This window comes from Aptenodytes patagonicus, chromosome 3, assembly GCF_965638725.1.
Source record: "Aptenodytes patagonicus chromosome 3, bAptPat1.pri.cur, whole genome shotgun sequence".
In the NCBI taxonomy this organism is placed as follows: Eukaryota; Metazoa; Chordata; class Aves; order Sphenisciformes; family Spheniscidae; genus Aptenodytes; species Aptenodytes patagonicus.
This window is the reverse complement of record NC_134951.1, coordinates 87,622,479-87,649,438: the sequence shown is the minus strand read 5'-3', so window position 1 is coordinate 87,649,438 and position 26,960 is coordinate 87,622,479. Positions and strand designations below refer to the sequence as shown.

Sequence of the window (26,960 nt, the reverse complement as noted above, 5' to 3'; positions counted from 1 at the left end):
TTTTCTTTCTCAGAATGCCGTGTGTTTTGAAATCAGAGTATAGATGCATAGATGACTTTTAGCCTCCAGCCATCTTGCCACGCTGAGTAACCAGTGATGATCCAAAGAGTAAATTGTGCTCCGAGATTGCAGCAATAACTTGAAAAGACAATATTTAATTGGGCTGATATTTTTCCCTTACAGGCTTTGATGTGCCTGTAAGAATGGCTTGCTGTCATGCATCTGAACAACCCATTCATGTGTTTACAGTATATTCATCATAATCATGTATTTCTAACCTTATACACAGTGTAAAAATAAAAATACTTAGAAAATAATTATGCCATTTCACTTCATGAAATTTGCTCTCTTAAAATGAGCATAAAATGATTAAATTATACCCTCTAACATCTCTATTCAAAGCCAAAAATACCATGGCTTAGAACAAGGTATTAATTAGAACAGTCTTCAAAGTTTAAATCATTAGCTTATACTTCTTGAACTATGAAAAGCTCGTGGCACAGACAACTTCTTCATTTATCTGTGCATAGGAACACTTCTAAAAACCAAAAGGTGAACAAAAATTGCTAAGCTTTGTTTTTGAGAACATTTGTTTTAATATTGGAATGTCCTAGAACGCTGTCGTTGATTGAAGTTATATAGGGCTCGGCCGGTCTGTGTCCAGTGCTGGTTCTTGTTGGAGGGATCCGATGTAAGCCATGAAGCTGTTGTTCTGATGACCCCAGTCGTAGTAGTCTGGAGAGAAACTTGAAAAGAAAACAGAAGAATTGGTGACTGGCAGGTTGGTTCTGTAGATATCTGGTTAGTGAATGTGGGCAAAATGCAATCGCGTAGCTGTAGTTCTCACACTGAAGTGCAAAAATAAAACCCCAACCAGGGGTTCGGGCTGCTATTTATTTTTCTGATCTGTCAATCATTTTGGCCCAAGTGTCCTCAACTCACTGTTTCCTGATTCTTCTAGGTCACTAAGGACTCCTCCCCTTTCTGCTTCGCTAATCCAGAAGGTGTTTGAAAACCCTAGAAGCGGTGCTGCTAATCCATGTCAAGTCCTAGCACTGCAAGGGCCTGTCAGTGACAGACCTAAACCTCCCGTGTCCATGTACAAGGGACCGGTACTTGGTTAGCAGCTCTGGCATGCTGGCTTTTCTCCCACGAGCAGTGCGAGCCAACGCACGTGGCTGGTTTCTGCCCGTGTCACCAGTGTAGCTGGGTGTCTCACGCCTCTGTGCGGAAGGGGGGGTGCCTGGGTACCAGCCTGGCATGCACCGCCTCCGGCAGCCTCAATGGGTTTAGCTCCTACGTGAAAAACTAATGCAGGGGTAGGATGACTGATAACTGCAAATAGTGAATATCCAACTTTACTGCATCATGGTATGGGCTCAGAGACAGTGACTACGCAATCTTAGCTAAATGAGCGACAAGAACTAGATCCAGGTATGTTAGCTACAGTTAGCAAGTTAGCCTTCAATTTAAGATGACTGATTACACTAATCTGCTACTCGCACACTGTAGATACAGGAAGAAGCAAATGACTAACGCATGACTGAGCCTCCTTTCCGGGCAGGACAGTGTCCTGGCCGTGCCTTTCCTTCTCCGCATTGGGTGCTATCATTTCTTGCTGTGAACTGCTCCTTCCTGGAAGGGAATCCTTACCTAAAGCTCACAGTTACACAGAGGAAACAGGCTTTTTTGTGCCAGTTCTGGGTTGTGCGGGATTTCAGCAGTTAGGTGGATTCGCACAAGCTTTCAGCAAGTGGGAAAGCAAATGCCCCCTTCATTTCAGGTAAACCCCAAGACATTTAGCCACGTTACAGGGCAACCTAAGTTGAGAGGCTTCTCGCTACCACCATCGCAAGCTGCTGCCTGCGCCGTCGAGCTTTTCCCTGCTCTCCCTGAAGACAGGGAGATGGCTGTTTTTCTAGGTTGCCTTGCTCACACACTTGAACTAGTAAATGGCACTTCTTAGGCCACTCTTGGAAGAAACAGAGGGTGAAACATGCAACCCAAAGATCTGCCTGAGTTTTTCAAAGAGCGGCATGCTCTTTAATTCTTAAATTATGTAACCGTATTCATTCTTGTGTCCTTGCAGTCTCTGTGGGGCCCTTAGATCCCTACAGTCACTCGGTGCTGCCTTGCCACTTCAGCTTCCCCCTTTGCTTCCCCTCACCCCCTGGAATTTATGCAACGAGTGGAGCTAGACAATTTACGTTAGTGTTCTGCAGTGTGAGAGACTTCTTCCTCCTCCAGTTTCTGTTACGGGAAGCAAGCAGTTCCCTCTTGTATCTCACCTGCCCTGTGCCCCCTGTGGTGCAATATTCCACGCTAGATCGTCATCACTGTCGTATCTTCGAGGGTTATCAAAGAAATAAGATCTGGGACTGAAGCCATGGCTTGGGACCATTCCTGTGTTGGCCTGAGGGAACGGAAACCTCAGTCAGTACATGCAACAGATAGATAGATAGATAAACTGCTCGGCGCCTGACTTCTAAAAGAAGTCACTGCTGACTTACCTCCTGGCTTCCAAAATAAAACAGGCGATTTTACATTTGCTGTAGACAATAGAAATCTTTTTGCATTTTCTGTTTTTCTCTACCAGTGTAGTGATGGTCTACTGATCGTAATGGCTTTTCCTTTTCCTTCCTTCTAGCTAACAAATAACGACCCATTTCTGAAACCACCCTCCAGTATGCATTTAACCTGTCTGCTGAATTCCTGTCCATCCTGGACACTTTGCGCTTTTAGCCAGCTGACTTGAAGTGAGCAGTAGGGAAGCAGCTGAGGAGCTGAAGGATATGAAACACCTAAAGAGATTCGGTTTTACCTCCCACATTTGTAACACTCCCTCCTGGCGCGTTACCTCTCTTGCCTCAGGAACTGATCATGTTGAACCTTGGCACCCTGCTTAATGAAACCACAGCTGAAAAGCCCCTTAGGACCTCTCTGAGCAATTTCAGTTTCACCCTACAGTGCTGTGAGGGTCAAATCCCAAGGAAGGGTCCTTTGATAAAAGAGAGAAAGGGGCGTACATGTCACTCCTTCATTTACAAAGCATTTTGCTTTTATATCCCTATGAATCAAAACAGAAAGCATACAAGATTCAAAAGGTCAGTCTGATTCTGGAAACAGTGCAGAGGGACATCTAGGACCCAGCTAAGCCTCTTCCACTGATCCACTGCTTCCACCCCCAGGGAACAGGGTTCCCTGCACCTGCGGGTAAGCCAAGATGACATCTTCTCCTTGGCCTTAAGCAGGAGAGCAATTTAATCTCCCCATATTTTTAAGATGTTAAATAACTTTGACAAAGATGAACTAAAAATAGGTCCATCTCTGTCGTCTCCCCATTTCCAACATTTGTCTGGCTGAAGGTACGGCAAGGCAAAGTTAACATGCACTGCAGTTACCCCGTGTCAGCACCAAAGCAGACAGACAGCTCGTTCCAGGCTATAATCGTCTGCGGAGTGGAGCTTTACATTTGAACAGTGCTGAACGCAGGCTGCCTCCACTCAAACGTCTTGTTTCTGAAGTCCTGAATGAAACGTAAAACCAAAGAACAACATTTCTTGGGATTGTTCCTTATTAAAAATAAAGAACATTCTGGATTTTTACTCAATCAGAGTTGTTGTTAAGGTTTTTTTAATTAAAAGAGGGTTTGTTTTAATTCTAACCCCATGCTTTCTGGCCAACTATTTTCAACCACTGGAGCATTTGATACTTAGCTGCTGTAACAGTTAGCCTACTGAACACATTAGACTAAAGTCCTGTGGCCCTTGGTCTCCCTCTTGTGGCACGCTTGCACTGAAGTTTTGCCTTGCTACACAATCTCTTCATTTTTTGTTTCTTTCTAACATTGTTGTTTCCAGTTTTCCTCTTACCGTGATATTGGTTAGCATAAATATTTGTCTTGTGTAGAAAAAATCCATATATGACCTATCCACTATGACAGATAATATCTATCCTAAAAAAGGTACCCATAAAAGAAGTGATACCACTGATTGGCTCTTCTGAACTACATCTTTATGAAGTTGGAGATTTAAGGCTTTCTGCAAATCACAATGCAAAAATATAATGTTATATGTGTTACTGCAGTGCTCTTTGACTGCTGGGAGAATGCGGCCTGTTTGACTCCATTTGAGCTCTCGTTTGAGTAGGATTCCAAGTCTTTATGTGATCAGCTGTTTGAAAGGAGAGATTAGACCACATCCCTTACTTTCATTCTCTTGTGAATCTCTCCCACACTATCCAGACTTGACCACCAGGTCTAGCCTTACTAAACTCACTTTAAATAAAAATGAGATCTCTCTGTGGTCACTTTTTAGAAGAGCAGCACCACTGGACTGTACTTTAAAACATTTCTTCTCTTTGCAGTTGTCCTGGCAAATTCCTAAGCAGGAGTGGGGCTGAGATTTTTTTTTGTGATGGACACTGGGGTCCACGGGGTTTCTTAGTGCGATGTCAAGTATCACAGGTGAACAGTAAGAAGGGCTTTATACAGGTGGGGCTTTGTTACTTCCTTGTTCAGCTTGGCTTTATCATTGTCTCTGAAATCTGCATGTGAGAATAAAAACCATCGCCTTCTCTAAAAAGTTATTCTATTAATTGCTTCTCTTTTAGTTGTGAATTTACCATTCACATCCTTCTTGGGGAGTATTAGCTTTGGTTTGGTTTGGCCTACAGAAACAGAGACATTACCTCGGTAATCCTAGTGCAGGGCTGATATTCCCCATGTGCCTGTCAACCAGCATATCCTATGCTAACCCGGAGACATTGCCTGCAGCTATAAAAAGATGCTTGTCCATCTATTAACTACCTAGATATTAAGGATACTTACAGGGAATTATCCTTACAACTCACACCTTAATCTCTGCTCTGCTGAAATAGCAAACAAAAATGTCAGCAAGTGCTTATTATGGCTATTGGTCTTTGACATGGAAACAATTCAATGGGTACAGGGCTGAAAGAATTTGATCTCTTATTTCATGCAGGCCATTGAACAGTTAGCACACAACCATTTTCACTGCGATGTGATGAAAGAGCCCAATTTTGGATAACAATCTCCTTTTCCACTGACTCCAGTGAAGTACCGTATTAACCCAAAGGGAAGATGTTCCTAAATTTCCTGATTTTTAAGGTAAACTGCCTGAGAAGCACCTTGTCTTCCTTCTGGGTAAATATGATGAGTTTCTCTCATGAGGACTTAGTATGAAGAAGTGGGAAGTTTGCATTGCTTGTATTCTGTCAAGGACACATTGAAAAAGAGAAGTCAAAACGTAAAGAAGCAAACCTCCCTCAGAAGCTGAGCCCTCCAGACCTGCCTGGACATTACACTAACGAATACACTAACAAATTCCACTTACTAGATCTTTTGTAGGGTTTCGGACACGGAAGAAATACACAACCAAGGAAGTAGGCAAGAGCTCCCAGATGAAAAGCATCACACCGAACACTATATAACCCGCGTCTCCCAACTGACATTTCAGATCTGCCTGTTGAAAAGTCAAAGAGAAAAGTGTTTAAAAATAAAGATGGCAGCTCATTTAAAAGGTGCAGGAGGCAACATGTCTTCTTATGAAGACCTATATTTAAGTGGCTGAAATGCTTGATAACACGGCCAGAAATTCCACCCAGTAAAGCCAGATTAACCTGGCTAATGATTAAAGGCATACTAAAAAAAAAAAATCAATATTCTATCTTGTTGGGTACATGACTTCCCTTTTACCTTTCTTCCTCCCTCTTTCTCCTCCTCCTCTCTTTCCTCCAGCAAAATCAAAGTTTAATGCAGGGGTCTTCCCAGTCTAAAAGCCTGGCAAGCAACCATTTCATCAAGCGATCAAATCGAGGTAATGAGAAACTAGTTTTCCAGTCCTTTTCTAGCTGGGAATAACATATGAAGGAACAATCAATGCCCAGGTCTTCAAGGGCATTGCTGGCAATCTGGCTTTTAAGAATTAAGGCTTGCATCCCTTCAAATTGATGCACATTGTTAGCCTGAATAACCATGCTGTTACTCTAGCATTAGCTTTGAACTTGTTCAGATTTCCCCTCCACCATTCACGATAGCTGCAGAGGGCAAATCCTGTCCTTTCGTGTGTTTTGTACAGAAGAGAAAAGGGTAATGTTTCTGACAGGTGACCTGAGGCAGTACCACAGCCAAACATTGGGCTGTACTTTTTAAAGTGACTCTTGATTCTGGTATCAAATTGAGTACCTCCTCCGTAGTTCCAGGCCCTTTACCTATGGCTCAAATCATTTACCCCAAAATCCAGGCAACCCTAATGTCACAAGTCAGATCAGCTGTTCAAAAATCAGTAGTAGTGACCTAAGGCCTAAAGCATTCTGCTGAGCTCTCTATGAACAACCTCGGGGCTGCCTCCACAGGGGAAATGGGACCAAATATTCTGGCCACAAAGTTCCAGCCCCTGTTACTTCAGATGTAGGAGTCAGCACAAGAAGCGCCCCCTGCAAGGGGGCAGCAGCAGCAGCAGCAACAACACTCCAAGCCCCAACAACAGGAGGGAAAATGTTTGATTCAGGGGGTGAATCGCAACCTAGAGCCCTTCTGCCTAAAACCTGCGTCTTCTAATTACACGGAGTGGCACCACCCAGCTGCACTCCTCTTCTCCGCACCGCAGCAGGGTTGATTAGTGGTCCCTTGACAGACCCTACTCAACTAACTCATAATGAGGTCCTCTGGGCAATCCTACCCTACCGTTTACCTACTTCTTCTTTACAGTTTTATCTACTGCTCAGCAGAAAATTATTAATGGCTGCAGGTTTGCTTGGCCACCCTGGCAATACAAGGCCCTTGCGTGGCTGGGAGCACTGCTTTTGGTCTGCAGGTGCTTGCTGAGAGGGTGGGGAGACGTCACATGTCTTGAGGCCAAACAAAATGTACTCATGGTCCAGACCCAGGCCTGCCATTTTGCCCAGCCTTGACAGAGCTGGAAAAGTACTGGGACCTAACTACATGCTTCAAAGCAGAGAAAGGAGCTGGATGCCCAAATTCCATAATATTCAACTGCTATTTCCTTCAGTGTTTTTATCACTGTTAGTATTCAATCATCTGAATTGTCACTTGAAATTAAAGGTTGGGAAGAATCATAGTCTTATCCTCAAACTACAGAAGGTATCACGCTAATGACAGAATTCAGGTAAATAACTCCACAGCCCTGGATGGCAATGGGGGATTTGATTATGACTTCAGAACTGAGCATTTCAGTGGAATCAAGTACTGTTTTTCTGCTTCTCCAGGTACAGTGCATTCTTTCTAATGGACAAAACACCTGTCTTTTTTAATAAAAGGATTTTTTTTAACAATAAAATCAAGGTAAATAAAAGATTGATTTTTTTTTTAATTATGTGGCTGGTGGTTACTTCTTTCTTTTAGCACTGGGGGTTTTTTTCCTCCTTATTCTGAAATTACCAGAAATTTGTATTCCCGGAGCAAAACCACCTTAGTGCATTGAATAAAAGAAAAAAATAATAGGATTTTAATATATTAATTCCTCTTGTCATAGCATTTAGGAAATCATCCATCACATACAGAATGATTTTTTCTCATTAGCAAATATTTTCATACTTGCCTGATCTGATACGTTGTACCAATCGTAATCAAAAGAATTTACTTTCTTGGTTTGGGAAAATGATAAGATGAACAAGTTGTAACAGGCTCGTGAGGTATAAAGTAGTATAACAGTCACTCCTATACTTGTCACCTGACAGACAGATGAGCCCTGGAAGAGATTAAACACAGGTTATTATTCATAAGGGCTGTTGACAAGAACATTGCTTTGCATGAACTTCGAGGGTTTGTCATGCTACTCTGCCTAATGCAGACAGACTTCTTCTCTTTCCTTCTTTGATCAGTATATCCTATACTACATATATTCCTGTATTTTAACAGTACAGTGGGTTCCAGGCAATGGTAGCAGTCCCAGCCCTTACCAAGATGGGCTGCAACTAATTCCTACAACTTACTGCAGAAGCGCTATTTTCAGAGCAATGAAAATACCTAAGATCTACACTTGGTATCACATGGAGCAAGAGAATTCAGCCTTCAGCTGTGCATTAGCTCTAGAGCATCCTGTATCAGATGCTGGCTAGCTAGCATGATGCAACCTTGCATCTTTTTACAACTGCTTGCTGTGCACCTATTTCCTAAGTACAGAGCAGATCGTAATGGTCAGCAGTTAAACACAGCACAGACAGGAACAGAACATCCTGCCTTACCTAATGTCAACACAGAGGAGACAAAGCGGAAGCACGGCCTACGGGCAGAGTCACCATGGCAGGGCAGTCTGTGAGTGGGAGCTTGGGCACAAGGGGAGGAATGAGACTGCACGGTGTGAAATCAGAACAGTTCCTAAGCCCTAGAGAGAAAAATGGACAGAGCAGGGGAAAGAGCCTAATCCAGTGTGAGGAGTGAGACACCTGACCACTGTGGGGGACCGAGACTCCAGCACAGGAGTTGTTGTAGCAGCAAGAAGGGAAAGAATCCGGGAGCCATGGCTACAGGGATCAGTGTGAGTCTGATCATGGAGGCAGGCAGATGTACAAAAATGGGACTGGCTTTGAAGGAAGAAGCTCAAAGTAAATTCTGTGCAGTTGGCTCTGGAATAGTGCTTTGCATAGCCAAAGGAGGAAAGATGGGTTAAAGCGCCGTGTGCTTTTAGGGAAGCAAAATACCTTGCAGTCATTTGCTTCATGAGCCCTGCCCTCTCTCTCTCCTGGCAGAGACCCACACCAGGACGATGGGCTCCTCTCATCTGTGTGAGAGGGAGAGGCCAAGAAGGAAGTTGCTCCTCCCCTCACAGGACCTTTTATACCAGTGCAGGAGTCAGGAAGGTCGGCAGCCTATTCCCTGCACTTACTTACACACTCTGCTTCCAGGTTTGCAGCCAAGGAGGAGAGGTCCAAAGCGCTGTGGCAGGTAGAGCACAGACATTACAGAATGGCTACTGAAGTATCAGGGAAAGTCACCAAGTCACCACATCCTGAATCCCTGGCCTTCAGGAGACTACCAGGGCCCCTCTGCGGCTCACCCAAGCTGGTGGCTATTGTCCCTGCGACTCTGCCAGCCAAGATCCTCGGGCTGGGTGTTCCCTGATGGGTGTCAGTAAAGAGGAGCTCAGGGAGTAATCAGAAAAGCTTGCAGAAAACTAGCTTGCCTGTTTTCCCAGCAAAATAATATTGATTCAGGGAACAGTCAGGCTCAGGAGTATTACAAAATCCCCAGTGCAGTTAACCTCTCTGACTGAGTACCGGGCCATAACCTGCAGCCGTGTCAGGAGTGAGCCACGAGCCTGCTGCTATACGGGAATTGAAGCCAGATACATACTAGGTAGTGGTGAAAGCTGTGGCAAGACCAGCAAGCAGGAAGTGCCACAAAGGAAATGTTTGCTGAACACTTCTCTATTCTCCTTCGGTACCAGCAAGTCAGTGATGCTGTCATGGAAACCAAGGGTGAGAGAGCAGAGAGAAGCTGCTGGCTGGCACATACCATATCCCAGCTCAGGGGCATTTACAGACTGGGGATAGCAGAAGTGAAGAGCAGAGAGGGGTCGGTTATTTCCCTATAGAGGTTTCCCTACATAGTTGTCATTCTTTAATAGTTAATAGTTAAATTTAACAAACTTCAATCCCACCACATACAAAAAAGGGGGTAAAAGTGTCCTGGTTTTGCTGCCAGTCAAATATACTTCGTGGCCTGGGGAAGGGGGAGTGCAGCAGTAAAAGCAAAGCCAGAGGAATCCTTTTCAGTCACAGGCCCCTACAGAAAAGAGGGGGAGCCCTGAGTTTGTAGCATGTCCCACTACATGATGCTTCTGGCTAGCACAGAACTGGCCCAAGTCGGCACCTAAGGGCAGGGCTGTGCACCTCCTTGTGCTGTTGTAGCCTTGGCACAGAGAACCAGGCCGGTCCCCCATGCCAGGTCATGGAGGTGAATGTGTTTTCACATGTGGTCAGAAGATACGTGCCAGCAGATGGGAGATGTAACTAAAAGGCTGCCAGTACCGATGCCTATCTACATGCACTGCAGAGCACTCATTATCTCCAACACTACTTCTATCATATCACTGCAGAGAATGGATTTTTCTTCTTTAGCTAGTTTTTTCAGTACAACAGTAGCAGATTAAACCAGGATGTTTTTTCACTGCCAGCTCCAGCCACCTGTATCCCTAAGTATGCGCAGTCAAATCCTACTGGAAGTCCCCAGAGGAACTCCCATTTCAGGTCAGCAGAAAGGAGCAAAGCGCTCTTTGATTCTCATTTCCACATTCAAACTTTCATCAGCTGAGCGTTCTGTCCTTTCCTGTCTGCAATAATGTTAGTGTTTGTTTGGTTTTTGTGAAATAGCTTGAAGTAAAGAAGATCAAGTTTCCTGCAGGAGGAGAAAACGGAACAAAGTAATCTACCAAAGCCTCCCTTAGGTTAACACTGCTTTGTCGCAGAGATTTACGCTTCTGTGATTTGCGGCAGTAGAAAAACTTTTCTTACTAGTAAAAATAATCCATTGCCCATGCCCTTTGGTCAGCAAGTGACTGAAAGAAACTTTCTTTTGAAAGAAACAAAACAAACTAAGCTGTGTTTTTAAATCCTCTATTCAGCCCTGAACTTTCAGTTGTTGTGCAGTACGGCCAGATTTGCTTAAACAGGAAAAGCACTCCTTTCATCTGATTAAGTAAAAGGAGAGAGGAATTTTATTATAAGATTTTCTAAATAGTAGCTGAAACTTACATTTTTGAAAGGTTTGTTGTGGTAAAGATAATGTGCTATTGGTTAAACTAATAATTTATTTTAAGATTTAACTATCTACTGCAAGGACCTTTGAAAGTCCCGTTTTGTTATTTAGAAGTACAAACCACCTTCACTGATTTTATAATAAACACTGCAGGCTTACGTGATGCCACCCAGTGCCTTGACCACTGAATGTGTCCAAAGCTGTAAACCTAACAATATTACTTTAACGAACATTTTGTAGAGTAATATGAGAGACTTTTTTTCCCCTTCTCTCCACTTGGCTGAGTTTATAATCCATTAAGTCTTTTAAAACACATTCTCATTATCTATAGGGCAGTATGCAAATGTATAAAGGGAGATTCATATTCCTCTAACTGGCCTATTTTCAGCATGCTGCTACCTTAAACATTTAACTTAATCAGTCAAAAATTTGACAAGCTGAAGGATCCCAAAGTATAGACCGCTTCTTTCAATAGCAGTACTGAAATGAAGTGGTCTTCAGACGGGGATCTGGAGAAAGCAGTATCCACTTGAAAAATAGCTGTGAGAAACTCCAGCCAATAAGTTGTGTAAACTCTGCCTCAAAAATACATATTTTGGGGTCGCTGGTGTTAGCCAAAAGTACCCTCGCTAGCACTTAGTATTTAATTCATATATTGAGCAGGATGATCAGCCAAGCGCAAGCTGTGAAGTTTAAGGCCAGTAGCTCTCAGGGGATCAAAAAAACTGTGCCTTGCACTGCCCTTGTCTCTCAGAAGGTACTTGAAAAGAACTGAAAATGTACCTTACCTTGGATTCCAAGTAAATGTTGGCTAAAGACATCTTGGAAATCTTATACAGGCAGATGGAGAGTGAAACAGCGCACAGCACAAACAACGTGTCATTAATTGCCACCCGGACAGAGACAATGACTTTTCTCTCTGAATTCTGTGTCCTCACCAATACTGCACATGTTAAATTCACCAAGAGGAAGAGGAGACTTATGAAAAGAGAAGCCAGGTAGAGGGGCAACCTGGGAGAGTGAGGAGAAAACAGTTTTAGCGACATTGTTCAGCAAATGTCAGTCATGAGATGGAAGTTGCACTCTGAGCAATGAAAGCTGCATGTGTTGGGCTGCCAGAGTGACCAGCCGCCCGAGCCCAAATCAAAGTGCTCCAGATTGCTGGAGAGATTAACTTAGCTTGTTTCGAACCTGTTTTTACAGTTACACAATAAGCTGTAAGTAAAGAAACTAATGTCAAGCAGCAAAACATGGAAGAGTGTTTGCAGCAGAAATACAACAGCACAGTTCTTAAAAACTACTTAGAATACACATATACTTTCTCAGAGCGTGCACTTCATATACAGCACAAACCCTCTGACTACTCACTGACAGGAGAAACCTTGCAAAAGGTTGAGTTGCCTGGAATGGACTGGTTTTGATCCTGGTTTTGCTACACCACCACTGCCATGAGAAGCATCACTGACTGCTGATGTTTGCCATCAAATTTCATATTAAATTAGGGAAGTGTCTAACAGTAGGAAAAATCTGAGTTACTGGTTCCCCTGCATCTTTGTCCCTTTTCCTAAATAACTTGGTCATGGGCAACCTCTTGAAAGAAACATCAAGAAATTTAAATATGCATATTGATTCTGGGTTGGCATTTTGCTGTCTATGCCAGGAAAAAGGTTTGCTTGCGCAACCACAGGAGCAGAGCTAGAACAGAAATGTGACAGACAGAAGCTGGACTGGTTTTCTCTGTCTGTTTTTTCCCACCTACTCAGCACTGATACCTGCAATATAAGTATACCACATACTCAAGGAAAGCTGCTTCTAATTCCTCTTTACTCCTACACACAGCTGTGGAGCTTTTCACTTTAAAAAAAAAAAAGCATGTTTCCATTTCAGGTGTTTGCTTACTTCATTATCACTGCTGACCAAGGCAATTACTGATAAGGGTCATAATTTGCAGTCACTGAACAAGAGGTTTTGGCCACAGCTTTTCATGCTTGCTGGGAACTTTGAATTTGGCTGACAACAAACATCCAGACTGTCCCTGAGGAATCAAATTCTGATTGTTTAAAAATACTTTACCCAATGGTGATCTTTTTCTTTCACACATTCATATCCTTTTGGGATAGCATCAACCCAGCTACAAAGCTGAAGCATAGCTGGCTTCTTTTCAGAGGGCAAGAAAGAGAGAGAGAGAGACTTTGAGACTTTTAAAATGTGTAACAGGGAGAACCGAAAGCCTAAAAGTCCCTGCTTGTGAAACAGTGCCCTTCTTTCCAGCTATATCTGGCAGTGAGCGAGGATGCTGTCACGGAAATTCCCTCTCAGGGGGAAGATTGTGCTCATTCTTAACCTTACAGGGCAGGGCTCTGTTTTTAGGATAAGCAGCTAGAGGTAGTTCCTTTAAACCTCACGGTCTAACGCTGGAAGCACTGCAGTCCTGAAGCTCCTCTCTCACATAGCTTCCTCTGGAGAGTGCGGTTCCCAGTTGTAGTGGTGATACACTTACAGCTTTTATTAATATCTCAAAAGTCTTTAAGTGATGGTCATGTGTCTTCTTTGCCTTCACCTCCCAAAGCCTATTTAATAGCCTCATCTCTGCTCCCCCATTGTAGTGCAGGTAAAATATTCTTGTGGGGTTTGGGCTTACGAGGAAAGGTATGCTCGTTGCCTACTTGCGGGACAGTAAGTACATGCTCTCTTTTTGCTCAGCTTAGTCAGAGGGACCTTCTGCTGCAGCGCAGCCTGCATGCTCTTGATGCTGGCTTGCAAGCAGCAAGGCTTAGAGGCTTCCAGGCCAGGCTCCTCCTTGGTGGAGTTTAGCAAAAAAAAAGCACTGTCACGCTCTCATGCCCACACACTCCCATACGTGCCAGGGTGAGCTGTCATGGCCAGTCAGTTGTGCAGCTCTTCACATAATGATCTTCCATCCCCTTTATTAACATGATGTGGCTGAGGAAATGGCTGCCTGTTTTGACAATAGAAGCATTGTTGCTGAACTTCTGAATAAGCACTGATGGAGATGCAGGCTGTGTCTCTTAGGGCAGTTTTGGGCCTCTGCAGCTGCAGAAAGCATTCCTCACTTAAAGGCAGAATGTATCCTTACAGCTCAACTACAAGGGCACCTACAAGGCATGAATAAGCATATGGGTTTTATTTAGAAAATAGAAAGGCACGGCAGGAGAGGTGCTTCCAGATTGCACCAGTGACTGTTCAAAAGCCTATTGTACCTAATCCCCATTTTGGGGCTAGTCCCTTAAAAGGAGCTGTGTGTAATCTGGCTTAGTCGGGGAAGGCACATGCCAGGGATGGATGTCAGGCTGGATGCACCCCTAAGTTTTTCTTTGAGCTTAAAATCAAACTTCAGATGAATGCAGTGAGTTTTACCTTGTTTAACAGGAAAATCTGTTTGAAACTACTACATTTTGTATGTGGTTTCCTCAGAAACCATGCAGTGTCTGAAGCTCATGTGTAACAAGGCACGCACACAGAGCACAGCAAGCCTCATCCAACCCCAGTGACTGTAAGAAATCTCCAAGCCCAGGGAGACGTGCAGAAAGACTGTTTAAATATGAAGTTGGGCTGGCACAGGCTTTGCCTTGAGCTCTTTTGCCATAGTGACTCACATCACGAAGGCTGTGCTGAGTAAAATTTCCTTAAGATTCTGGATCTCTGATAGGATTTTATCAGTTTTTTCCATATCTGAAATGATTCTGATTTCTGAGACCTGTGCCAATACATAGACCGCAGTCCTACCTCTCTGTTGCCCTGTTTATGTTGCCATTATCTATTGCAGAAATGCCAATACCAGGCCATAAGGTCTGACACTTATTAAAGAAAATGAGGAAAAAAAATCAAAACGTGAACATTCAGCAATGAAGAAAAATCAAATTCAGTAAGCGCAGACTCCAGCCCCTGTCTGCAGACCATCCATCTTTCTATCATCCATCATCCATCTCTCCATGAGGATTTGAGCAACCTGATCTAATGAAAGATGTCCCTTCCCATGGGACGGGGGTTGGACTAGATGATCTTTAAAGGTCCCTTCCAACCCAAACCACTCTGTGATTCTGTGATCTTTCACCAGCTTGTTAAGATTCAGGACCTCAGCTGTGGGTGTGCATGTATTACACCACTTCAGTTGCCCTGTATAAGATAGGAAACGAGGTCAGCTTTATTTATATGGCTCTTTTACACAGGATAACCACATGCATGCTAAGAGATCTAGATATTAAACCAAAATATTACTGAAGTCCTTTACCAACAGAGTTGAATAAGAGAGAAAAGGCTAGACCAGATCCAAGAGTGATCTGTGTTAGAAATGCAGTAGGCAAAAGTCAGGGTGGACATGGAGCTGTTGTGGGGAGGGTAGTCTGTGCATAAGTAATTCCAGTCACAATACATAAATGTTTAGGAACGGAAACGCTCTGAGAGCTACATGCAGGGTGCTAATGTAGTCACTTCATAGGCATTGACTAAATATCACAAGTTCCCTTTGCTTGAAGAAAGACATTTTTCAAGCAGTTTTCAGGAATAAAGCCTTGCCACAAACATCAGTAACAGAGGAGGTTCAAAGCTTCTACCTCTCACCTCTAAAGCCAGCCAGGAACATGTTCACAGACCTGCCCTATACCACCCTGACCCGAAGCCCAGGCTTTGTGCAAAGCCATCCTCTTTGTTCCTCTTGCCTATGTGTACCATCAGGGGCAGGCACGCTTGCATTGGGGGCTGGCTGGGGACCTGGCTGGTGTGTGCTGTGCTTGTCTGCCAGCCCATACTCCTGCATTTCCTTCCCACAGAAACCAGAGCGCAAAGGGGGGTGAATGTATCTGTATGCCACGGTGTTTACCAGGGAGCATCCAGCTCTTGCCCTTTGTGGTTTGGGATGTGGCCAAGGTATGCACACAGACCCACTAACTTGAAAGCATTCCTGAGGCCACCAAAATAGACGCAGCCTCTCTGTTCCCATCCTGACAATTTCTGCATCAGCTGTGGTTCAGCATGGAGTCCACGTCCCTCAGTCAGCCATCACACCCTGCGTGTCCCATACCCTCACCGGCCCAAGCACAGCCCCCCCTAAGCCTGCTCTGATTGTACGGCCATTCTACCAAACATGGCTTCTGAAGCACTTGCTCAAGATGATCGCCTCCCTAGCTGTGTCAAAATCCAATTGGATAACAAATTTTCCAGAGCAAGGACAATACATAATATTTGACCTGTTGATACAGTATTGTGTTCTCCTGAACAGTCAGCAAATAAGATTTCAGTTTCAAATTACTCTGCTTTCCTATCCTGATTTCAGATTGTAAATTTTTTCTTCAGAATGGAGACAACCTCTCTCTCTTCCCCTGCCTAAACAACATTGCCCCTGACTGAGGCTTTTAGGCATTGCCACAATAAATATTAATTTATTGAGTTCTTCCTCAGCTTTCTGGACATTACTGCCCTTTGGGGAGCTTTCAAGTAATTCCTGACAATCCCTCCTGCTCAACAAGATCCCAAACAAATCTCTCCACCTAAATGCAAAGCTACCATAACCTCAACTCTATGGTGTTGGGGGAGGTTATCTGTGAACTCCCAAACACATCATCAAGTTGAATCCATTCTCTCTACCTCTTTCCCTTCACAACTCTTCTCTCATCTTCCCAAAACTTTCGAGCCTTTTATTTCCACTGACCTCACAGATTAATACATACCCAGTCCCACTCATTCCTGTCATAATAAATACATCAGTCTGCTACCTTTACCAAAGCACTGGATCTGAATTCACCTAGCAATACAACTGTAAAAACCTGTAAACAAATCACCAGGGTGAGTGTTTTCTGCTTGCATTTGAAATATTTGCCTTTGAAATATGTCAATGTTTAGAAATGGTGCTTGTGTTGGGAAATGACACAGACTTCTAAATGTCATAGGAAGAAGCTGGCCTCAGAACCATCATCATAAAACATTGGTATATAAATATGAATAGCTGAGATATAAGCGCCACATTATCAAAGATGTAGTGTTTCTCAAAAAGCATGGCTACTCTTCTTTACCACACTGAATGTTTGCATAGTTCTTACCTGTATTTCAGTAGCTCTGGGGAATATTTTGACTTAGCTTTGAAAATCACCTGCAAAACAGAAAAATACTGCATCAAACATAGGATACATGTAAGTAAAGAAAGACGCTGTGATCCGCAGAAATCCTGTCTCACAGGTCACAAGAAATGTAATGACAGGTTTCATTAGATAACAGATTTGCATTTATTGCTTATCCATGGCAGGCAAGCTCTAAGCAAAGTATTAAAACCACTCAGCAGGCGATCATGATGTACTTGTATACAAATTGTCTACACCATTATTTTCACTTACTCTGGCTTGTGAATAAGGTCCTTTATACCAGTATTCACAAGAGGACCAATGCCAGTATAATCATAGAGGCAAGTAATTATTAGGCTCTTAGATGACCTAACAGTACATGTCTCTCACGTAGACCAGCTCATACCGGCATACTGGGTCAGATGCTCCATTCAAGTGAAGAGCCTGTCATAGTACCCTGGCCTGAAATTGGATATATACATTTGTGTCCATGTTACATTGCCAAAAGCATGCCATTGAGAACAAAACTCATTGTTTTAGTCAGAGGTATATTTGGCTTCTGCTGACTGTCTGTTCACTATACAACAATATGTATTTTTACAGAGAGAGTGCTCATACCCAGTAGTTACCTTGCTGTAACAGAAAAGACAAAATACTGACGTATTATTTTCTGCAATGTAGCTAGGTAATATCAGTCACAGGTGTTTAACCACCACCAGAAATTATACAAAAATATATTAGCATATTTTATATCTTATTTATTAAAGAAATTACAGAGAAGCACCACTGCTTTTTCATAAGCTAAAATGGTTTCCAAACACACTCAGTTTACAAATGTTCATTTAAACCAACACCAAAGCGCATTGATTGCTAGTATGACAAAAATCATGCTGTATGACTTATTCTGGGTTGTTTCCTAATGGTTTTCTCCTCAAGTTAACCTGCCTTACCCATGTCACTGGTTTTGCATGCTCTTTAGTATAGCTTGCATAATATTTGCTATGATTATCATGCTTTCCCAAGGAAACAGGACTTACATGATTACTGTATATGTGTAGGCATGTGTCTGCCTGTCAACTTGTTTATCTGTCCCCCCACTAATCTTAAAATACTCTGGTCAGAGAACTGATGGAAAAATACTTGAAGCATCAAAGATATGACTCTTTATCACCCTCCTAAAAATTAGTGACCCAACAGAAGTAAGGATCCTATAAATGCATCTGATATATGACCTCTGTGAGGAGAACCCTGCATAATGATCCTACACATCACCCAATATGAGAAAGTCTGCATAGCAAAGTATCGTAAGAAATGCCCCAGTTATGGAAAAAGCTCAAAGTCAAGCATAAGACATAGATATGTCTTCATCAGGCTTCACTTGTTCCAGTGCTCCTGGAACAACTTGTCATTTAACTCCTATTCACCATAAACAGCTGCCTTGACATGGAAATTAGTGTTGTGACGCATCAGCCTGCTTAGCGCTAGCTGAACCAGCAGAGAACACTGAGCTTTTCAGCAGGCCCTAGAAAAATAACAGCTGAGAATAAAATTGAAAAGTTGGGGAAAAAAATCTCTAAAAATATTCTGCAACCATTGATACTGTTTTCAAATAGTTAATATCTCTGGCAGTATCCCTTACAGAAGATTTTTGTGATTCATTCTCCAAATTCCTGGATCATGAATTCTCACAGGAGTTCAGGAAGAAGTTTTATGTTGTTTTACTTACTTGCTACTGAAAGGAGAGGTACAAGAGGCTTGTGAATGTTCTGCATTTTTGTGGTGCACAAAGAGGGGCTGTCAGTTTTTAGAGAAGAGATGGGGTTCAAAATACTTCCTGTATGCTTTTTGTGCAAGACTTGTTGCCTACCCTGCTTATTCTGGAAGACGCTGTGGGCAAGCGGGAGGGAACAGATTCCTGACCTCAGTGAAACTAAACAAGTAAAACTTGTCTCTAGGGCCATTCCACAATCCTCACCTGTTCTGAGTAGCACTTACTCACACATATCGTACCGTTAATTTTGACAGCTTTCAGGAGTAGCACTGAACAGAAGTGTTTAGAGCCTGTGCAAAGAACTGCACAAGACAAGCAATTTGCAGTGGGCAATGAGTTGTGCTGGGTCCACAAAACCTAGAAAATTCACAAGTTCCTGAATACCATCTCCTGTGGTTCCCCAAAAATGATCCACTCATCCCGATAATGTCACAGGGCAGTCCTGTCACATAAACCAGTCCAAGGCTGCCCTACCCAGCAAAAGCTCCGTGGATAACTTAGATAAAACCAACATGATGTTCCTGCTGCAGATCCAGCAGGATCTCCAGATGCGAGCTCACCAAAACAGCTGTTACTGTGATTCTACATTTGGTGGGCCTGTCCCAGCTGATAAATGTTTCTGAATTTTACCTGAGCAAAATGATCATTAAGAAATAAAATGAACACTGCATAGAAAATGGATGCTACACAGAACGAAAGCTACAGTATAAGGCATGGACACTCTTACAAATTCACTGCTAGACAGAAACACAGGCGGTCAAGTTCTGCCACCTTTGCTTAAACACTGATGGGGCCTTATTTCATGAGTAGCCTTGCTGGAAGCAATGCGATTGTCACAGAATAAAGGGCTGTTCAGTGGGAGTAAGGATGTCAGAAGCTGATCTTAATATACCTTATGTGCGTGGGTGCAGCTTTTTGCTTTTAACAGCCATTTAACTCAAGCAATGTGTTGCTCAATGGCCCCTCCCCACAACAGTGTTGAGAAAGCTTCCAGTCAATATCTGAGTCATCTAAGCAAGTCTTCCAGCAAACCAGAGCAAACCAGGCTATACCTAAGAATAGACTAAACAGCAAGCAGAAGGAAGACTTTTTAAAAAAGACCTTTCAGAGGGCCCCAAGATGAACAGCAACATGGAAAACTGTGAAATTCCTTGCTAATTTTCTAATGTCTAAAGGGTTACTTTTTCTTCTTAAAAGCGCTTCCCCGTTCGCTTGTTCTTTAAAGGAGAAATATCCTGTTTTGACTCCTTGTTTTTGCCAAAGGACTGGAAACCTCAAATGAGATTCTCACACTCCCTCCTCCACTCCCCTGAGGTATATGTTTGGCTTATAAAACTGCAGCAGTACAAAAGGACTCCAAAAAGCCCTTCATACAGCCAGGGAAAATTTCTGTTGCAGGAACTGATGTAAACAGCTGACCTTAAAGACATTTTACCAGGCCCCAGCAGAGGAGCAGTGGGGATGGCATGGGAGTCCATCAGCAGCTCTGCCACAGAGAGCTCTGCAGAGCTGCTGGGCAGCAGAGAAGGCAGAGAGGTCCAGGCTGCTGTAGCTTAAGGGTGTTCCAGCTACAGTTATGAAAGTTAAATCAGGAGCCTCTCTGGCCCTGTAAGTATCGGTGAAACAGGTGTCAAAGCCAAGTCACATATTCCCAGAGCAAAAGAGAAAAAATCTCACTGGAGCAATTTTCAGTCCATGCTCTGATTTAGCTGAACTGACGTGATGGCTGGCACAAACCTCTGCTGTACCTCTAGTGCTAGCTGATCGATTCACTTTTACAGGAGCCGCAGCTCAGCTTACCAAAAAGCCTCAGGTATGTGTTAAGTGCTTGCATATGTCTCAAGCTGGCCCCCTGCACAGGAATGAAGTTCAGCTTTATTTACCAGTTCTCGTTTCAAAAACTCTATAAGGAGCATAGCGTGCACTTTTCCTTCCCAGTTCCTTTCAACACGGCCCCTCTCTTCCTCTGTCACACTCCATGCAAACTTCTCTTTGCACTCTGAAAATATGCCACAACCTCATTCAGGCCCAGAGTCCCTCACCATCAGCACGTACACCTTTCCTCTGCTGTGTATCTTCCAGTCCCAGGCCCATGCTCCCCTTTCTCTCTTTCTCCCATGTTCTTTCTTTCATTTGGATCAGATTCCCCAAAATATGCAAGTTTTCCCTCTACTCTCTAAACTCTACACAGTTTGTAGGGCCTACAGACATGGGCAACGTGACTCACTACCATACTCAGCCTTGTGTACATTGGTAAAAATAGTCCTGAAAGGATAGGTACCATTGTGAGGCTGGCAGCCACAGTAAACTTGAATGTGTAGCCTTTCTATCAAATTATTTTCTGAGTCAAATGACCTCATTCTTCATGTCAGATGCTGACAGCCAGTCAGTCTGCAGTTGCAATTTGTCTCCTATAGAACCAATACCGAGGGCAACGTTTTACGCCAAACATATTTGCTGATGCTTTACTATCCGTAGTTAGACTCCTGTGTAGTTCTATGTACATCTAAAGCATGCTTTAAATTAATGACAAGCTTTATAAAATACGGTGTATTCATTTCTACTAAAAAATAAATATTTCTCCTAACTAAAAAGCCCTCTGTTCTCTCACTGGTGGTATTACTTTTGAAATGCTATTCCCAGTAATTAGAGGATGAGAAGTTCTCTTAATTGTCTTCCCAGAGCTAACACGTACCCCAGTTCCAGAGATACATGTAACCTCTCCGAAAGCCTTCTGCTGGTTTTACCCCGCCCTGCCAGGCACTTCCAGCATGGCCAGCTCCGCTCTAAACTGTCTTACTCTGCACAATTTCTCTTCATTTGAAAGTCCTTGATTTTATCAGCCCTGCCTGGGAGGCAGGGTAAGCGTCTCAGTCTGGATGCCAGAGAAAAGGGAAGATGGTTAGGGAGGAGGAAGGAGAGGTAAATCTGCCTGCCAGCCCTTCTCGTCTCATACAGCCTCACAGATCTTTAGCTCAGCACCATGTTCCCTAGGTCCTGGAGAAGTACCCAACCTGATGATTAAGCTTGCAACCCACCAAATGGTTTGCTCTTTACACTTTTGCCCACAGCACTGACTGTGAAGCTGGAAGACTCACCTCAATCTCCCCTTGTCAGGAGCAGGGAAGATTTGGCTAGGCGGGACCTAAACAAAAGAGTGCCTGAGTCCTCACTGTCTGGTGTCACTTAAAGTTGAAAATACATTATTTGCCAATTTACAGTCTTAGCTTTATCAAGCAGCAAAATAAACCCATGAGAGCTGCAGGTGTGAGGCAAACATATATATAGGCTTTTCGGTCTCTGTAGGTGGAAACACACACTTCAGCTCCCTATCTGATGGATCAGGATCAGGGAGCTGCTCTGGCTTGGTAGGATGCAGTTACTTGCCAGTATTGGGCTACTGTTTTATGAAAGTGCCACTGGATCTCATCTTCACTTGAGATTTATTTTAATGATTTCTAAGTAGACAGAGGCTTATCCTGAGAGGGTAGGTAATCTTATTTTTTTTCCTTAGAAGAGAATGAATACCGACATAGGATTAATAAATTCTAATAAATGTAGTGCTCTCATTAGAAATCATACGTATTTTCTGCAGTATGTGATTTCTGAGAGGAGCTAATATTATATGAGCCTCTGCAGCAGCCTTATCTTCTATTCTGCCATAAGTAGGGCATCAAGACCATAGCAAAGGACCCTGAATTTGGCTCTTAATCCAAAGATCACTCAGGAGTTGTTCTGAGTCAAAAGTAGTTTGATTGTAACTTCTCTTCCATCCACTGGTCCCCCACTTTAGCAACCTGCCCCAACGCATTACAGCTCTTTCTGCTGTATCTGCTTATGGCGATGCTCCAGTCTGGGAACAACCCCTGCTATGCTGACGCCATCATGGCTTACTTGTCTTGCTACACATAAAATACAGTCTAAATTTGCATCCCCATTGCTTTGGGATACCTATTGAAAAGAGAATAGTTGTGGCTAGCTTTCTGTCAAGTTCAAAGGTGCTTATTATTCTGAAAAATGCCCTTGGGCACTTGCCAAATGAGTTTGTTTGTTTGGCCAGGAGGATTTGCAATATTTTTGGAATCACTTTTTCTTCTCACATCTATGTCTAAAAGTATTCCTAACAGTGCCACATGTCTGGGTGCCATACAGCAGATAATAAACACCTGCAAATTCCAGAGACCCATGAGGTCTCTTCCAGTCCTCTGTCCCTATACTATACGCAGATCACTTCTTTCCCTCAAGCTAAGCACCAGTTAAATAGCATGGTTTTCATGCAATGAGGCACAGCTGCAGACCCTTCTTGCCTTCCTTCTACAGAAAAAAGGATAAAAGTTGTTTCTGAACAGGTCTGTGAAGCTATAAGCCATTACTGAAAACAAAATTCTCTCTCCCCACCCCTTTCACACCAGTTCTTGCTTGCCTACTGTGGAAAGCTAGATGCACATTAAATATACAGTCTCAAGAAGATGCTGAATTTCAAGACAAACCACCTTTTAATGGTTAGAAGTAAAGAACTAATGACAGTGAATTAAAAATATGTGCACTTATTCTGTGTCTTACATTATATTCCTACAATGGCTGTGCTTGTATTTCTTAAGGCTTTGTTTTGGCTGGGGAGATATTTGAGATGAGATTTCACTGGGAGCAATGAGCTCTAAAGCAAACAACAGTACTAATAATATGCCTGTCTACAGTGGCCCACGATCTTTAAAGATTATGACACACACCACAAACTCTGAAAGTCCCTTGTAAATATTGTTTCAAAAGCCTCACAATAGCTCTTCAAGACAGGTAACTATTACTCTTTTACAGAGGGGCTCAGAGGACAATCATGAGGACTCATGGTGACAAAGCAGAAATTGTCTCAAAGGCAGAACCAATAGCCTTAGCATTTTTTCTGTTTCCAGCCACTGACTTGTACTTCCTGAATGATATCAGACAGCAATGTCAAAAATAAGTTAAAAGGACATACGTGTGCATTCTGTATGCTCTCTTTTTAGATCTTCCTTAGACGAAAGGAATCAGTTACCCGCAATGCTAAGCCCCTGAGTGCTGGCACTCTAATGCACAGTGCAGACTGCTGTGCCCCCTCTGTGCTCATGCCAGGCTCAGTTTCTCTTGGCAAAGAGCGAGGATGCTGCATTCTGCCTCCAGACTTCCATAGCAGCCCTACATGTGTGTCTGAGGGAAGAATCTGACCTAGGGCTATGACTTAGTCCCAGCTGCTGTGATGGGGATGGACTGTGTGTTGATGGACATTTGCCCCTGGGGAACCACACCATTATCAAATGACTCTCACAATAGCTATGGGATAAAGCATAGGTCACCACATGCCTGAGCTGGATTTGAGTAGCATGTAGATGAAAGGTTCCTGTAATCCCTTAATATATCTCAAGTCCCAGGGAGTGGAGCAGGGTGAGTTAGCAAGTGTTTCAGACACTGAATGCAGAAAAGTAAAACTAAGCACAAAACTGTGTATGTGGTTCTAAGTATTTAACACCCTCTACAACTCAAGTGATCCTCTTACTATTGCTGCTTTTTCAGCTCTGGGATGGCAGTTCTCACAAGCAGCCTGATCTCTCCAGCCAGGCTGTTCAGAATTGACAGGCCTGTAATCACTACAGAGCACTGTTAAACACTGTAGGCACTACAGAAGCACCCAGACCCAGGCACCAAGCTGGTTCCAAGTGGGGCAGGCAGCAACACCCAAAGCATCCTGAGCACTGCCGGGGCTGCTCCAGTGCTGGCTGGTGCTCTCCTGGCCAACCACCCCTGCACTGGGAAAGTGGACTTTGACAAGGGTCATCGGAGTGCAGGTTTGGCTTCCTGCTCCAGGCACTGTAGTGAGATTGAGGAGATAGGGAATCCAGTCCCTGCCCTCCCGCAAGCTTCCTGTGAGATCTTAGGCAAGCCCAGCAGCCTTTCTTTGCCTCAGCATGCCAATATCCCATCCTGCAGCCCAGTGCCAAGATACCCAAGCTCACCATAAATACTTCCAAGCAAGTCTAACTGCAGCAACCTGGAGTGCTATGCAGCCTAACTCATCTGGCTTCTTAGCTGTCCGTAGCACAGACACAGTCTCAAGACCTCTTTCTGAAATGGAGATACTATTTCCTTTACCCCACTATACAGCTAATTGACCTTTACATCACAGTGTCCTTGAAATAGAGGGTGTATCTCTGTACAGCATTTAGCCCTAACTGGGGTCTGGAGTCACTGCTGTTTGTAATACAGATCATTATAGGAAATTTGGGTCCACAGTAGGAGTCGATCAACAGTTTTGATTGTGATACACACAAAGAATAGAAATCACACTCAGAAATATGCTAGTCAACTTATGAAAAACTGGGGTGGGGGGTTGCCAGCAAAATTAGAAATTACAGTTCTGACTGCACACAGAGATCAGGTCTGCTAAGCCGGGAGGTTTATGAAGTCTAGTAACAACAATAACAATAATAAAGAATAATAATAGAACAGCATTTGGATGTCCAGCTTTCAAGCTCTCCTATACATTTTTTTCCCCAACCCTTAAGTTAAATGACACCCATTTAATAGACAGTAGATATATTATTGGCCATTCCTGAAATGATCACTTCAGGCTCCAGTTTCATTGTAACACTGATCACTTGCATATAGATCAAAAGTTAAAAAATTCCCAACTAAATAACTGAAATTTGCTTTTTGCATTGCCCAGGTACATTAGGAAATCACATTTTTCTCATAATTTTTACAAAATAATGCTTTACCATTCTGTCAGATTTAATCAACCAAATATCTGTTGCTTACCTGTGTGAAGTAAAGATTCATCAGGGTCAGGGTGAAAAACTGGAGGCAGACTGGGAAGCAATAGAGAAGCCAGAAGATGAAGGGGCTGAGAGAATTTGCTGTGACAAAGTCTTTGAAGTAAAATGAAAAGAGCACAGTCCTAAGAGAGGCCCAAAACAAGCACAGAAACAGAAAGACAGTTTGGTAACTGAACCTCTTGTGCCTGTAGTGAAGGACCAGCCAGAGCTGGACGTAGATGAACACAAAAAGCAGTGAATAAAAAACAGTATATACAATGGTCAGGCCCAACTTCACATACGGAGGGACAGCTGGCGTCAGGGTCGGCGGAAGGGTGTCATTTTTCAGTGGGTCCCACTCAGGGGCCTCCATTTGATATCAGGAATCGTCAGAATTATTTATTAAGTTTGGCTGCTGCTGTTGCCTCCTCCTCCTTCTCCTTTCATCTTCCTACAGCATAGGAATCAAGAAAATGAAAGAAAACAAGCTGCACTTCCTCTTTGGCAGCTCACTGTGGGCTGGTAGCACATGATCACAATTCAGAATGATTCATTAGGACTGCCTTTGTCAGCAACTGGCAGGGAACAGCTCAGAAAGCTGCCTTTTGCTGCTGTTTGTGCACGAATCTTTACCATCCTCAAGAAACAAAGAAATCCACCAGACCCTGAATGGTTTACTGCTGATTTTTTTCCTAAGGAAAATTACCTGGATTTTAAATTAGTTAAGTAATGTTCTATTTTCTACAAGAAGCATGTATCTGACATTTTCCCAGTGGCAGCCACATCGTATCTTGTAGGATTTTTTTGTCTTGTTTCCCATTTAGCAAGTACTTTATTTAGCTACATTTCATTAGGAATAATTTTAAGCACCTTAAAGTACTCATGAAATTCAAACCACTGTAATAGGCTGTAACATTTCAGCTCTGCATTGCAGCAACCTTTGTGTTTATAAGGAAATACACAATTTGCAGAGCAAATCTAACACATTCAGTATCTTCTTTTTCTTTTAACGTAAGACATTTCATTAGAATGGGAGAAAAGGCGCATCAAGGCTTCCAAATGTGGTGCATACAGGAACAAATAAAACCCCCTAAATACCCAAATTCACCAAAGCATACATGCAGCTACAGGTTCTTTTCTTCTTGGTTGTTGTCTATTTGTGCCATCACTGTGGCAACAGCTGACCAGACACGCCTTCTCACAAGTGTGCAGATGTGCCCTTGGGATTACATCTACAAATTAATAGGCGCCATGGCAGGCTGCCGTGTTTGACTTACGGGGGTGAGAAGTGAGAACTGAAACTGAGTGGTTTAGACATTTCTAGCGTGGTGGAAATGCTTCATATATCTCTAGGTCATGTATAGCGTCATATACCATCAAATAACAAGGTTTTTAAAAGATACCTTGGTTATGCCTGGAGCACTGCCATGTTTTGCTCTATGATTTTTAGTAGGCTGATTACGAGAAGTGCTTGTTACCTGGAATAATCCCCAGGGAGGACCCCACATGTCTGTTGAGCAGTGAAAAAAAGATTCCTTTAGTGAAAAAGTCCATGTAGTGAACTAACACAGTGTTCAGGGTATGCAGATACA

The 26,960-nt window shown here is 43.2% G+C and overlaps 1 protein-coding gene across 1 annotated transcript; it reads right to left on the bottom strand.

The window, feature by feature from the left end:
• Positions 1 to 135: 135 nt before the first annotated feature.
• Positions 136 to 25,859, bottom strand: GPR137B (G protein-coupled receptor 137B). Its single transcript, XM_076334160.1, has 7 exons — positions 25,373 to 25,859; positions 16,795 to 16,844; positions 11,527 to 11,749; positions 7,577 to 7,730; positions 5,355 to 5,479; positions 2,289 to 2,413; positions 136 to 746 (listed from the first exon to the last, which is right to left on the bottom strand). The coding sequence occupies exons 1-7, from the start codon at positions 25,739 to 25,741 to the stop codon at positions 635 to 637; spliced, it is 1,158 nt and encodes a 385-aa protein (XP_076190275.1). The 5' UTR covers positions 25,742 to 25,859; the 3' UTR covers positions 136 to 634.
• Between the last annotated feature and the right edge of the window lie 1,101 nt (positions 25,860 to 26,960).

Excerpts from the sequence above, each read along its gene's own strand:
- GPR137B (XM_076334160.1), bottom strand. The coding sequence starts at position 25,741 with ATGGAGGCCCCTGAGTGGGACCCACTGAAAAATGACACCCTTCCGCCG. Across the intron at positions 7,731-11,526 it reads ACATTTACTTGGAATCCAAG|GGCTCATCTGTCTGTCAGGT; the intron begins GTAAGGTACATT and ends AATCTCTTCCAG. Across the intron at positions 747-2,288 it reads CCACAGGGGGCACAGGGCAG|TTTCTCTCCAGACTACTACG; the intron begins GTGAGATACAAG and ends TTTCTTTTCAAG.